General features: G+C 32.1%; 1 protein-coding gene across 4 annotated transcripts in view; it reads left to right on the top strand.

Annotated features, from left to right (window-relative positions):
* LOC111051880 (uncharacterized protein ZK1073.1) overlaps window positions 1-8,198 on the top strand; it is a 52,758-nt gene extending 44,560 nt beyond the window's left edge. For all 4 annotated transcript variants that reach the window (XM_022338457.2, XM_022338456.2, XM_039427236.1 and 1 more), the window contains 3 exons: window positions 236-351; window positions 1,904-2,066; window positions 4,867-8,198. In XM_022338457.2, coding sequence (XP_022194149.1) covers window positions 236-351; window positions 1,904-2,066; window positions 4,867-5,085 — 498 coding nt within the window. In that variant the 3' untranslated portion in view covers window positions 5,086-8,198. The remainder of the gene's footprint in view (window positions 1-235; window positions 352-1,903; window positions 2,067-4,866) is intronic.
* Window positions 8,199-15,117: the final 6,919 nt, after the last annotated feature.

The following is a 15,117-nucleotide window of genomic DNA, read 5'->3' as shown; positions in this document are numbered from 1 at the left end:
AATTGAATATTCATTCTACAACAATAGAAGCATACAGAATCAAATGATTCGAACGCAAAATAATAATATTTTATTGTTTTTATGTTATTGTGTGGATTGATCTGTACGAGGCTGTAACCTGAACCATAAATTATTGATTTATTCAATTATAAAACATCCATAATGATATTTTTATTTATTCAGATAATAGTGATATATAATAATATTAATTAATTTGTTTGTTTTATTCTTGCAGCAACTGATGAGTGAGAGCAACCCTGATAAAGAAAAGGTCATGGAAGAATTCTTACATCGCCTCAGAGACTCAATTAATACCAATAATGTTAAATTATTCGTGAATGCATTTTTGAAGTGAGTAGGCCTATATAGTTGATGTTATTTGTAAAAGAATATTTTTCAGTTTAAATTGTAGTCGTCCGGCACTCTTCTCGCGTCGGTGATGTGCGCATGCAATTCTTCATTCAATTTGAAGGATTTAACAATATTCCAGCCCTGGAATAGAGTTCACAGTTATTTAAAAATTGATGGAGAAAATAATGTTGTAAGTAGTCTACATTACTGTAGATTAATCTTTCCATCAACCCAAAGATTCCAATTTTTCAAAAATCTCTAGCAATGTAGGCCTATTTAAAAACGAAAAACGAGAATTTCACCGAGAAGAAAAAATGAAAAAAGCAGTACACGATTATCTACTTCTACCAGGCCGATATTATCGATATTATCCATGATGGAAACCATCTAAAAACAGAACAGTTTTGATTCATCCAATTTTATCACAATAGAAATACAATAAAATTAACTTAATATTATGTATGGTCATTCATTCATTCTTGTGCGAAATCTATTCATTCTTATGTTTTAAAATCAGACTATTTTATCTGAGCTTTATAGGCTCGTGCATGGGTGATGAGACGAATGATGATAAGATATAAGTAAACCTACAGCTTTAGGAGCTTTAGGTGGGTTCTGAACCACCGGGAAGCGATTTTTAAATTCATAAATGCTATTTGTAGGAGTTCAGCTCTTAAAGTGGTCATTGTTGACCAATGGAAGTAGCAGGCGCCTGGAGCTCAACTGAATCTTATCATAATAGCTCATCAGCGCAACCAGAAACCAAATCGCTTCCCAAATCTATTAATATAATAAAGGAAAGAACTGGCTTATAGACGTACGGGATAGGAAATTCACGAATGACGCATCATGTCTGAACTACACTGGACTGATTAACTTGAAACTTTGCATATTGGTTCTTAATTTTCCGAGGATGGTTATAGGCCTATTAAAAATTTTTCAAGATTTCAGTAAGTCAAGTTTTTAATTTAACCCTTGCGGAGCACGGGTTATCTGCTAGTCCACAATTTTTCAGTCTTTCAAGTATAATTTATTACCAACAACACCCTGAAATTTGAATTATTTCATTAGAACGATGAGATCATAAAAATTTTGTCTATATAAATATCTGTATATCTAGTATATTGTGTTACTGTATTAATATCTCTTATATGATATAATTTTCAAGCTAGATATAGAAAATTGCTTTCTTTTGGCTGGTATTTTGAGCATAATATCATTTGAGCTCATTATTATGAGCATATTGTTGAAAAATCAATAACACACCGTACCCAGAATCCAACCTATCAGCCTCTAAACATATATCTAATCACTTGCTCTGGCGATGATGAGCATTATAGATAGGCTAGGCCTAATCCGAAAATTGCAATTGCTTAGAAAATAAAAATCTAAAAAGAAAAGAAATCGAATCTAATCAAATACTATAAATTGTAATTTGGCTTCATTAAAAAGTTTGTAGATAAATGGTTGAAGGTTGATATAGTTGCCCTACCTGTATATATAATAATAATCATAACTGTCCAATTTCTCACAATTCAATCTTATCTTACAGCCGTTCTGACTTGCCACTGAAACAATACAAATCCGACATTCTGCTTATCACTGGAGTCCTTGGCTCTTATGCAAATGTGGTAGAAAAATTGTACAAAGACTTGGACAAGAATAAAGCAACTTTATTGAAAATAGAGAGATCTGGAGATGTTCTCTCTGAAGCAGTAAGTATACTCGCAATTATTTTAATAAAAAGTTGAAATCACATTAGAAGTCTCTGAATAATTTGGTCATTATCACTTGGATTTTACTTTTTACTTTTAGTAAAACATGACTGTAATTAATTATATCAGAATAATGCATTGAAAGGAATATTCACAGGATATATAATTTCTTATTCTGTTATAAAATTATAAATAGCCTTTTTACCATATACGAGTATAATGGTACAATTCCGGAAGTGGTCAGTAAGCACTTCATTATGAGTGTAATTCTGCAATTGCCTTTCTTAATTTGTATTAGAATTGCTCGTGGAATATAATAAAGAGAATCTTGTTTTCGAAAATGAAAATGAATAATTGTTAACATTTTAGTGCTTTATTTTATTTTATTTCGTTCAAATATTACAACAGCAAATGAATTTATTTCTCAAATTGAATTTCTTATTTTAAACAGTGACTGAAATAGCCTCCAAGTTGCTTTTATATAAAACAGCTATATTGTGAAGCCTATAGCTCAAAACTTGAAACTTTGCAAATATAGGTAGTGTTTAGTGGAGTTACATCGTTAAAATATAACACTGGAATTATAATTGCAGATGGAAACTAATAATTCCCTCACATTTTCAATTACAGGATTCCAACCTTTCTAAAGTTTATAGTTTTTCTTGTATCGAAAGTGATTGCTGGCAGTTTACTCTTATGTTTTAATAACTTTCAGATTTAAGAGTTTTATTATATTATAGTACCGTAAAGACAAAAACTGAGAAAACTATGAAAGTCAGCAGGGGATTTCTCAAAAGTTTCACAACCTGCGAGGTTTTGGTGGTATAATAAGGACCGTGTGTGTATCACCATCCAATCATATTATAATCAAATATTAATTTGTTTTTAACAAGGCTAAAATATTTTTTCTACAGCTAAAAGTTCAAATTTTATTTTTTTTCATACAATGTATACAGAAAGAACAAAAGTTCATTCCTGATATTAGTAAATAAAATCAGTAGTCACAATAAGTTGAACTAAATTTCAAATTTCTGCTGTCTTAAACTGTATAGAAACTGTGAATTTTCTTCAGTTGAAATATTATTTTTTATGTGAGTAGAATTATTGATAAAAATGCCTACTTTTAGCTTGCCCTGATCTCTCTCTCAAGATAAAATATTGGTCATTATGAGAATGACCTTTTTGCTTTAGAAGAGTAAGGGAAGGACGAACGGTATATTTATCAAGTGTAATACAAGTTTCCAATTCAGTGTTCCACCCTTCTAAATTCGAAATTTCTAGTTCCTTCATCAACCAACCTTTTGGAAATTTCACATTATTTTATAAAATTTGGGGGTAGAGCAGTTTTTCATCTTCTGATCAGAAAGTAAGAGACCCTGCGCTGGGAGAGACTGGAAAAAAATTGAAATCTTTTATTAATCAACGACAATATTTTCAATCAATTGAAAAATTAAAATAGTCGTTATCCTACCAATTGCAATATGATGGGAGACAAATTATTACTATCTAGCTAAATCTGCTTTACAAAAATATAAACTCAACTTTCTAAAAAAGAAATTTTTAAATAAGTTTTTGCTTTGAGGATTACAAAAGAGGAAACTCGGAGAAATTTATTATTAGGAGGAAGAAGCAAAGTCCTCAAGTTTAAAAAAAATGTCTACTGGACGAAGAAAGAATGCTAATTTGGCAACGACTTTTTTATAGGCCTATATTAATAAATTATTATCGTTCAACAAATAGTAATTTTTCGGAATTTTCAACGTAATTTTTCAATAATGTGAATAGACCTTTATTATTTCATTTAAAGAAATGTTATTTTTGCAATTGATTGGAAATATTGTCGTTAATTTTATTTGTCCTGAAAACATAAATAATGATATATTTTCTGTAACATTAGTTGTGTTTTGCTGCATTTCAAAGTCTATTTAATAATGTACACCGCTGTATGAGACTTTAAAAACAAGAAAAAGATTCATTTGAAATGTGTAGGTCAAATTATTTCCACTTAAGTTGAAGTTGGAACTAGAATATTTTCAACCTTTATAATAAGAGCTTCCACCTGTTGAAAATAATGTAATCTGGAGTTTTGAATAATTTCGGGAGAGAATTTCAATCAGCAATTTTGGGATTTGCCTCATTTATCTTTGTATGGTATTATGCAAGACGATAAAGTAGTACATCAATAGTATTTTAATAGGGCTAGGCCTACTTGAATGTTGTTTATTCATATAGAAATTATTCCATACTATACCCTCTTCTCCAAAACATTTTTATATGGTACTATGTAATAATTTACATATGAATAATTGATACATCAATATTAATCTGTCACATTATTAACATTTAACATGTTCATTTATTATTATTTTAAAAAATCATGTTTTCTTCCATTGAACATTTTAAATTTTAGGCTCGATACGATGTCATGTGCATAAATTTTCTACCCATTCTGATAATCTCAAAATATTTCTACATTGTTAAAAAACGATCTTGCAACTTTGCGGAGCTAGAAAAGGGTAGCGCTATCTGCTTTGTCGAATGATAGACAAGGATAGCAACACTAATGCTAGTCAAATACCGCCATTATAAGGTGGACCACACTATAGTACGATGCGCTTCCAATTTGATGTCTTGTCAGACATCTGTTATAAGTTTATCAATATAAACAGTGAAAGATAGCTGATTAAAGGTGATGCATAGAGAAATTTACTAGAATTTATTTTAGCTGAATTGAAGATTCTTTGAATGGAATTCTTCAACTGGATTGAAGATTAACGTGCTTTGTGACTGCATTTTTCAGCCGGCCAAGGTAGCTCACAGCATACTCCTGTTCTGCAAGGGCCAAGGACTGCTGACGTCAATCACTCTGCCTGGCATTGAGCGTCAACGGACGTTCTCGGGAAGTTCGAACGAAGGAGACAAACCGAGGCGCTTTTCGAGGGGCATGAGTATGGAGGAGTATGACAAGCCTAATATAAGGCGGCTCTCCATCACCATTGGAGAGAATGCCGGAAAATGAATTGTTCCCTTCTAATAATAATCGACACAGACTTGTCTGGAATAGTTAGCAAATAACAATGAGAACTTGATAGCAATCGCAGCCTTTCAATTGAGAAGAACCCTGTGTATAATAATATGTTGCAATTCTTCTCACTGAATATACAGCTTCTTCTGTGTAAGATATATATTATATAATAATCATCTGCTGCTTCAATTTACGTCTAAAGCAAAAGCGTCTACACTGTACAGAGTATTGTTTTGGTAAGCATATATTATCGATTAGCCTACTTTTGTAAATAACAACATTTCAATTCTATTCAGAATGATTCGTGGTAGTAATATATTATAGCTCATCATTTCGATCACCGGTATATGATGTTCACAACAGATATAGGTAGTAGTAATAAAAGACATGGTGTGTTGTATAGTTTACACTTCTGAAGAATAACTTATCAGATACCCAATTACGAAGCCTATGTCAATAATCGAATCAAGCTCTACTTAAGTTATAATGAACTTATCAGTATCTACTATGATTCACTTTATTATTAACTATAGGCTATAATATCATCGCAACATGGAAGTAGCAAAATACCATCTGAGTTGACCTATAGGCTATCTAAGACGAATATAAAGTATTCTTTGATTTTTCCACTATTACTGGTTCCACGATTTGAATAACTATTTGCACACTTATGGAGAGAATGTTTAAATACTTTTTCAATTCCACCACAATCTATAAATACTTCTAGTACATAAAAAATAATAAATTCAGTTATTTCATTTGAGAACGATTGGTTACCTACCAAATGAATTTTCATGTACCGGTATGATTTTTATGAATTCATTTTTTATGAATGTTATGTATTGATGCCTAATGATTTTTGTAGAATAGAAAATGTCAAAATCTATTTACAGTTTACAATATGGTAGGATACTATCATTGATGACACATTTATTATATAAAATGGTGAAATATGTGAAGCATTCAAGTTTTACATGAATTGAATAGGCCTAATCATTAGAGTTTTCAGCCTTTGGTGGAAGGCTACACTTTCATAATAACCGTAGCCTCAACTTTTTGTGATGGAAAAATTCAATATGGTTCACAGAAAATCTTTCTATACAACGAGCTATATCATTTAGATTGAACATTCAATTGCACTAGAAAATAAAAGAATTCTATTAATAAAATTAATAACACACTCCTACAGTCATTGAACATTCCAAAATGTTTTTATTCATAATACAGGTAATTTCTACTTGGAGAACTTACCAAATAATTGCAGTTGGGTTGAAACTGGAAACAATATTTCCAATCTTCTCATGAATGAAGTTCGGAGAACGTCAAAGATTGAGCTTTTGAGTCAGATCTTTAGAAGGATATGCCAATTCGTTTATAATTTTAGTGCCTTCACAGGGACCAAACTCATATGACCACCAGAACATAACCTTATTCTAAAACTGTAACTATGAGCTACCAAGTGCTCATCTTATACATATAAATATAATAAATTTGAAAAATATTCTTCCCATTCTTCAGCATAGATTTCCTACACAGGTTCTTCAATGACAAGAATATCTTTCCTAGTGTACATTTTATTCTCGTTAGAACCATTCATTGTAAACCCATACTATTATAATTTGGTTTCGATCTAAGAACCATAATCTTAGATTATATTATGATAATATAAGATTGAAATCCTGATTCAATACTAATTATATTGTTTTCTGCAATATATTCAGAAAGGATCAAATTTGAAGTTCATGTATTTTTACTAGGTTTAGTCTTATTTCTTATAACAGATAAAAACTTGTCATCCGAAATGAATAGTTCTAGGCCAATTTATTTTACAATCGGACTCCCAATCATTTAGAAAGAGGTTTATAAAGAAATACCGTAATGAAAATATCTAATTGATGAATTACTCAAATGTTCTTCATCATTATCATGTGAAACATAATCATTGATTGCAATATTTTACAATAGTATTTAGATTAAAATTAATTTTGTTTTTGATAATGGAAAAGAAGACGAAAAATCCTATTCCAACTATAATAAAAATTATTTATTGATTCACATGTATGTAGGTTGAACACTGACTTTTTAGAAGAAGGCATACACAGAGACTTCATTTCTGCTCATTTATCCCATATTGCCTGTAAAAATGCTGGAGATGTGAACTTATTTAGACATCAACGAAAGAGGTATTATGGATGATTTTGCTACCAAATGTTTACTAAAAGTAACAAATAAATTTTTTATTGTAAGTTCACATTAGTTTCACCGATTCTATATCAAAATATTGCTTGAATCTCATTTACTGTACGTAAGATCTTATATTAGGTCATCTATTTATCAATTTATTCTAGCTATAGGTTGAATATTTTTCACAATAATATATAGGTGATGTTGCCACACACAAATTCATTCACCATATATGAATTAGCTTATATTTATTAATGTATGTATTACAATGTTGAAATTTTCTGTGCAGTAAATTGTAGGTAATAATAGGTAGTTACCGTAGTGAGACTTATGACAGAAGGTTATTGTTGGCTATAAAATAAATATTGTTGTTTGAAAACCGGGTAGTCTAGTTGAATGCTATTAGCAATGAAGTTCATGTAAGTGCTAGGCTAGCTGACTCCAATAATATGACAATGAGTTCAATTTAAGAACAAACTACACGGAATTAACAACAGCTTTTCATTATAGCCTGGCTCCTGAATTTCATTATCCATAGGAAAGATCAACAATTTTAAATGAAGAAAGTTGATACCCTATATTCATGGCACCAAGAATTCCTGTTATAATTGCATTACAAGCAGTTACATTCAATCATGTATGTAGCCTACTTTTTCATAAAAATGGAGTAGTGAAAACTGGCATTAGGTATTAGTTATGATGGGTCTACTTTCGTTTTACTACATTATCTTATTTTCTGAATTCATATATTTTATCAGCCTATGTAAACTCAGTGTTTGTCTGAAGAAGTAGCCTAGGGTAGATGAGTTTTTATATATTGTACAAATTAATAATTATGATACTACGGTAGATATACATATGAATATAATATTTAATAGTAATTTGCTGGATGTATAAGTAAAATAAAATATTTATGGAAATAATCGTTGTATTAATCTATTCAATTCCTACGTTTTTGAACATGAAGTTTGTATATTCACTTCTATTAGTATGAAATTCAATGGAGCGGTTCCTATTTCAATTAATTCTGAAATTAATCGTTGAGATTCATACCCACACATTAGAGATATTTAGTCGTACGAATGCAGTTCATATAAGTGAACAGTCATCCTGTAAGCAATAACTTTCCATTGCTAAAACCTTTGAAATAAATCTATAAATGAATCATATTATCTCGACAATGGAAATGACCATAATTTATATCGAGGAAATTTCCAGCAATGAACACTCTGGCGCTAACTCCATAAGGCCTGGGTGGGCTGATTGTTAATCAACCAAAAAAAAATGTTGGGGGTGGAGCCGGGTTGCCGCCAACCTGTCTTCCCGACAACTAAGTTCCTCGCAATTTTGATCACAGGCGTCAGCCAATCCCCTGGCAAAATATACCATTGCCGTCAACTAGCCTCCCCGACAGCTAATCCCCTACTAGAACGAAAGATCTTGGTTGTCGGCGACAACTAAGCTCTTTACACGCACACGACAACCAAGCTCCCCGCCAGCTGATCCCCTGCTGGATATGAGGCGTCTGGTTGTCGTGATCGTACCCGACAACCAAGCTCGTCACTCACTAACGTGAACCAAGCTCCCCGACAGCCGATCCCCTATTGGGGGGTTTAAATTGAGCATTCAAACCAGCTTGTGGGGAAGTAGTACAATCACATACATTGTTTCATACATTCTTTGAATTCGATTATTGATAAAAAAGCTTGTCAATGTTGTCACTTCTATCACTGCAGACATTGAATAAACTATTTCTCTTTCCGAATCTATTTGACAGAAATTTTTTTCTTATTGAATTGGCAAGAGTTTTCAGAATGGTTGTTTGTACGTCTCACAAGTGATTCCTGTATGTATGTTGTAACATATTAAAACTCGATAGGCAAGCAAAATCGCTAATTGGAAGAATTCTATAGGTCTGAAGTAAAACACCTATTCGATTATCGCCAAATGTGATAACAACAAATGAAAGATTAGATAATTACGGGTACCATGGCTAAAATTAGAACAGCCGAATAGAAAAGAATTTTATTTGCTACTTATTATATTATATCAAATATTGGAAAATTTGAGGTTAGGCTTAAAATACCTACTGATCGGTGACCTAATAATCGATCAAGTCGTGTAATGTGAAATCTAGCCAGACACCTTGGCAAAAATTTGTTGTAAACAAATAGTATTCAACTAGAGGATTTTGGAAAGCACATGGCTAATTGTTGTAGAGGGAGAAACAACTTATAAATTCCAAAAATATTTATTATCTGTAATGAACATACATAAACTACCAAATAAAAATAAATTAGAATATTAAGGAAGTAGGATATTCCTAGGCGCATGGATACATTAGTGAATTTGCATGAACCAATCAAATTACATAATCGATGGGCGGCAATAGAGAGCCGATTCAAATGTAGGCCTATATATAAATATTTTTATAAATGATAAGAATTTGTAAATGATCACTACTCAGTTTATGTATTGGATATGGTCTGAGAAATTATAAAATGTTATACCTAAGATATAGGTAATAATTTAGTAGATTGGCACGGACTATTTGATCCTTTTAATGGCGTAGTAGTGAATTATTAAAATATATGAAAATTTGTAAGTCGGAAATGGGATTGTAGAAAATAAGGGTAGGACCTGCCCACTTGCCTGCCAGACGCCACTATGGAATGACACTAAATTTTGTAGAGCACAAGACCCTTTGTTAAATCGTACTTTTGAAAGACTTAAAGTTTAAATTCATTAATTAATTTTGACGTGACAACGTCTTATAAATTGGTTTGCCGGGTGACACTTCAAGAAACTGCGTTACGTTCCCAAGTTATGCGCTCACAATGAGAGCGAGTGAGAGCTTTCGTTTCAGTTCACGGTCGTCTGGAAAGAGCATGAATAGGAGCAGTGGTGAGCAACGCAAAGGCATTCACCTGGAGAGAGAGTGAAACGGAGCAATCTCCTGCGACTGCGCCACTACTTAGTGAATAGGTTATGTGAATAAGTATAAGTGAATAGGTATAAGTGTAAGTATAATAGGTATAAGTGAATAGGTTATGTTGTAGTAATCACAATGTTGTGGTAGTTTTCAATCACAAAAGTAGTATAAATTGTTTCTCAGCCAATAATAATTTGTTTAACTTGAAAAAATGAGCGCGACTTGCTATGTAAAAAATTGAATCGAACACAGTTAGCCCACCTAAGAGCGAGAGAGACAGAATGATTTTGTTGAGGATGTGTGAAGGTAAAAATAAAATTTTGTTAATATGAAATTCAGTGCGAGATTCTTTGTATAAATTAATGTTTTAAATATAATTCTTTGTATAAATAAATGTTTGAAATTGTTACTATTATTTTTTATAAGACTTAGTGATGCTGCAAAGTCATTTAAATATTTATTTATCCCCTTGGAGAGGACAACTTCGGCCACCAAAAATCCAGGACGACCAGGAAATTCGGATCGCCACCAACATCTTGTGAAATTCAGCACGTGAGTGATAAATTATCGAAATATATAAGTTCAGGGCGCCCTCAGTGCTTCGAGTAAAACAAATATAAAAAGCTAGCTCGTCGAAAAGGTTATAAATATTGAAAATTATTATAAAACTTGCACAAGTCTTAAAAAGGTACAAAAAACATATTTTATTGGATAAGAGTTGTATCAAATTTATATGTCTAGAGATGCACAGATTAAAGGAGTATTTAAATTTAATATTATAAATGTACACATGCTCACTCAATCATTGATTTTTTTTTAGCGATTTGTAAAGATATAAGGTAGCTCTTGTTCACTGGATAAATTAATTTATCTACTTCCACCAGAGGCCGAACCTTAAGCTCTGAGATATATATATATATATTATTGAGAAATATACTGAGATCTATAGATATTAATATATTTATAATTTATGATTTGTCAATTGATTATTTTTATGATTTTTGGAAAGAAGATATACAGTGAGATTTTTAAATCGACAAGCAGCAGCAAGTCGATACCTAAGCTGCATAGACTAAATTCATACTATTAATGAATTAAAAGCACATGGTAACGTTTCGTGCTAAAGAGCTGAAAAGTAGTGAGTCAATCTGTGATATTTTATTTTTGATATATTTGTTCTTATTTTCATTATTTTTGTTTGTTGCTCTATATATATTTCTACATTTATTTGGTCATTAATGTTTTATTGTACAATATATGTATCAAATTTTTTATGGTGTATCCTTTATTTGATTCTCCACTTCCATGCATGACCAATCTCATATTTATTTATTGAATTATCAGTATTGAAATATTAAGAAAGTTACCATCCGATTTTATTCTTCACAGAATAAGCTGGTTTACTCAGCGATATATTGCATTGATAATCAAATCTTTGGAAATAATATGCTCCAGAGACTTATATAAATTGTCCAAGAGCAGTGAACTGCGGGAGCTCCTGAGCAAGCCTATAAGAATTCTATCTAAGTTGTATTCTAAGAATCACAACCAGAGTTATATATTTTTGTACTCATGCTTTACCAACTGCAGCCAAGCCAGGCAAACCGTTATTCACAAAAATAACGTCAGAATGTATATAATGTATGTGAGTACGTACAGGAGCAGCCCAAGGGTCTTTTAAGTGCGATGAATTATATTTCACATTACACGCGAAAACTATGGCACTCAAACGTGAGCGTTCAAGGAGCTTGGTTGTGGGGTCGGTGACGACAACCAAACTCCTTGCATGCTGGCATCAACTAGTCTCCCCAACAGCCAATCCCCTACTGGTTAAGAGGGGAAAACCAAGCTCCTCGCACGCTCACGACAACCAAGCTACCCGTCAGCCAAGCTCCTCTCTCAGGAGCTCAGTTGACGCCGTCAACCAATCCCCTCGAAAGTGGTTTTAAAAGGAGCTCGCTCAGCTGATGAGAAGCTTAGCTGTCAGGGAGCCTTGTTGCCGTTCCCATGGAACCCACCCAAAATATTAATAAATTATTGAAAACAAAAAATATGTTTCTAATAACTTTTAAATATTCTTGTCACCCTTCCATTAATTTATAAGATTTTATTTACAATTTATTAATAATGTCAATTTTGAAAGTGAAAACCTATCGAAATATGAAAAACCTGTAATTTGTGAAGTATTAAATATGGTAAAACATTGACGCATTTCTGGATCACATTGCCTATGTTTCCTATTATAAAAAGGTGGTGAACTCATCTATCGAGAGTTTAACATAAAGTTGATTGGATAATGTTGATTAGTAATTTCACTCTTAATGTTGTTATAAAAGAACGATAAAAATAAGTTGACTCCACTTGAAAGGTTGAAAAAGTACTTTTAAGTGAAAAATCCTTTGGACAAATTTCATCAGATCGATAGAAAGCGACTTTTTATTTTCTTGTTAATCAACATCCAAACAGCTATTGCAAACAGCTATTGAGTTTTGTTCCCTGGTTTACTATAGTACTGTGATAAGTGAAAAACCCCCGTTTTCATCAAAGAGATACTATAGGTCTTGTGACAGTTGATTCTAACTTAACCCCCAACAATAAATCATATTATAAGACCAATTTAGACCATCTATCAAACTGTTTTCAATCTTGTTAAAAGCAAGCCTCAAAATGCATCCAAAAATTTCGAAATTCCAAAACTTTTTCGGCAAAAGAACCCCTGGACCCCACTTTCCCTGGAAGTTATTCCATAACCCCCCCGGATTTTGATAAGTCGGCGCCCGGGGCAATCAATGAATCGTCGATATTGTTATAAAAATAAACCATTTCTAAAAACAATTCATAAATCGAATGAGTAGGGGTAAAGTGAGAGTTCTGAAGAAAAGCTGCCCCAAAGCTGGAGAAAAGCTGGCTCAAAGCTGGCTCAAATCTGCCCCAAAGCTGATTCTTGGTTCTAACCTTGCCCAACCCAATGTAATCTGAGCTAACTTAACCTAGCCATACCCCTAATCTGACAATAAATCTCAAATGAAGATTCCCACTTTTTTGGAAAAAAAACTAGATCCAGCTTTTTTTTATTTCTTGAATAACTAAGAAACCGTTAATGTTACAAAGAAATTACAAGAATAACTTTTTCGAGTAAATCTAATTACGAATCCATTGACACCCCATTTGTCAAGATTGAACAAAAAATAAGGATCTCATGGGAAAACTAGATCCAGCTTTTTTCAATAACTAAGAAACCGTTAATTTTACAAAAAATTTACAAGAATAACTCTTCCAGTAAATCTAATAACAAATCCATCAACACCTCATTTGTCAAGATTGAACAGAAAATAAGGATCTTATGGAAAAAGTAGATCCAATTTCTTGAATAACTAAGAAACCAAGAACAATTTTTTTCAGTAAATCCATTTGTCAAGGGATCCTAACTCAACTTTTTCTGAAACTGAGCAACAAGCACACAATAATATTTTTATGTTGAGACCCTTTCTTAAGCCAACCTCAGCAATAAACCCCCCCCCTGTGGGGGGGGGATAACCCTCTGTCTTTAACCAGCTAAGTTTGAACTACTTGAAAACTCACCTCAGGTTGTATTGAGAATGAAAAATATATAATAAAAATGTATAAGAAAGAAGTCAAGTAGGATATATTACTTGTTGATCAGAGTGTACATCTTGATGAGAGTATTACCAAATATGAGTATATCACTCACATACCATATATTCAACAGACATTCAATTACAATGATGAAATTCGAATTAGTTTAAAACAAGAAGATATTTATACACTTCCAAGTAGAAGTTTTCTCATAATTGAAGGCGAAATCAAAGTGAAAGATAAGAATGATGTTGAAACCAAGGACTTTTCACTTATCAATAATGGAGTTGCATACCTATTTGATGAAATCAGATATGAATTGGGAGGGGTTGAAGTTGATCCCACATGTAATGTAGGATTGACAACTATCATGAAAAACTATCTACGTCAATCAAAACTCAATGAAAAAATTATGGAGAATGCAGGATGGAAGTTGACTGGATGGAAAAGTTTAGATAAATTCTGCTTTTGCATTCCTTTGGATATGTGGTTAGGTGTAATGGAAGACTATAGAAAAGTTCTATTAAATGTTCGTCAGGAAATTGTTCTATTAAGATCATCATCAGACTTGAATTGTATTGAATCAGAGACAGCAAAATCGGTGAAAATTGATATTACAAAACTATAATGGAAAGTACCCTACATACATGCTTCTGACACTGTTCGTCTTGATCTGCTGAGTTTAACACATAGTGATATACCAATTACCATTCCATTCAGGTCATGGGAATTGCATGAATTTCCACAATTACCTGAAACTACTAATCTTCAATGGACAGTTAAGACAATCTCTATTTAAATGCTCAATCATTCCCCTATGAAAATATTGTTGGTAATAAACATTTATTGTATCACATGTTGTCTGAATTCCAAAATGAATACTATCCTTATAACAGCAGTACATCAATTGAGTATAAAACATTTGATGAATATGCACCATTGGTTGTTATAGACTGTAGTAAGCAAAATGAACTATTGAAATCTCGTGCAATAGACATAAAGTTGACATTGGAAACAACAAATAATTTCTCAGAAAAAACCAGTGCCTACTGTTTAATCCTCTATGATAATGAGTTTGAATATACACCACTGAGTGGAACAGTAAAAAGAGTATTATAAATTTGAAAAAATCTTCTATAAAATAACGAAAACTAGACAATATTCAAATCAAAAGTATTAATCTCCCACACTCTACGAATGTATCAATATTTTACCTTCAGTATCATCCCATTGATCTATCATTAATTTGTAGAATTGTTCTTGTCTTCCCATAGAATGATCTCCAACCATTTTCTTCAAAATCAATAACCATT

Source organism: Nilaparvata lugens, chromosome 4, assembly GCF_014356525.2.
Source record: "Nilaparvata lugens isolate BPH chromosome 4, ASM1435652v1, whole genome shotgun sequence".
In the NCBI taxonomy this organism is placed as follows: Eukaryota; Metazoa; Arthropoda; class Insecta; order Hemiptera; family Delphacidae; genus Nilaparvata; species Nilaparvata lugens.
Note: the sequence above shows the minus strand (reverse complement) of the source record. Positions and strands in the feature narration are given on the sequence as shown.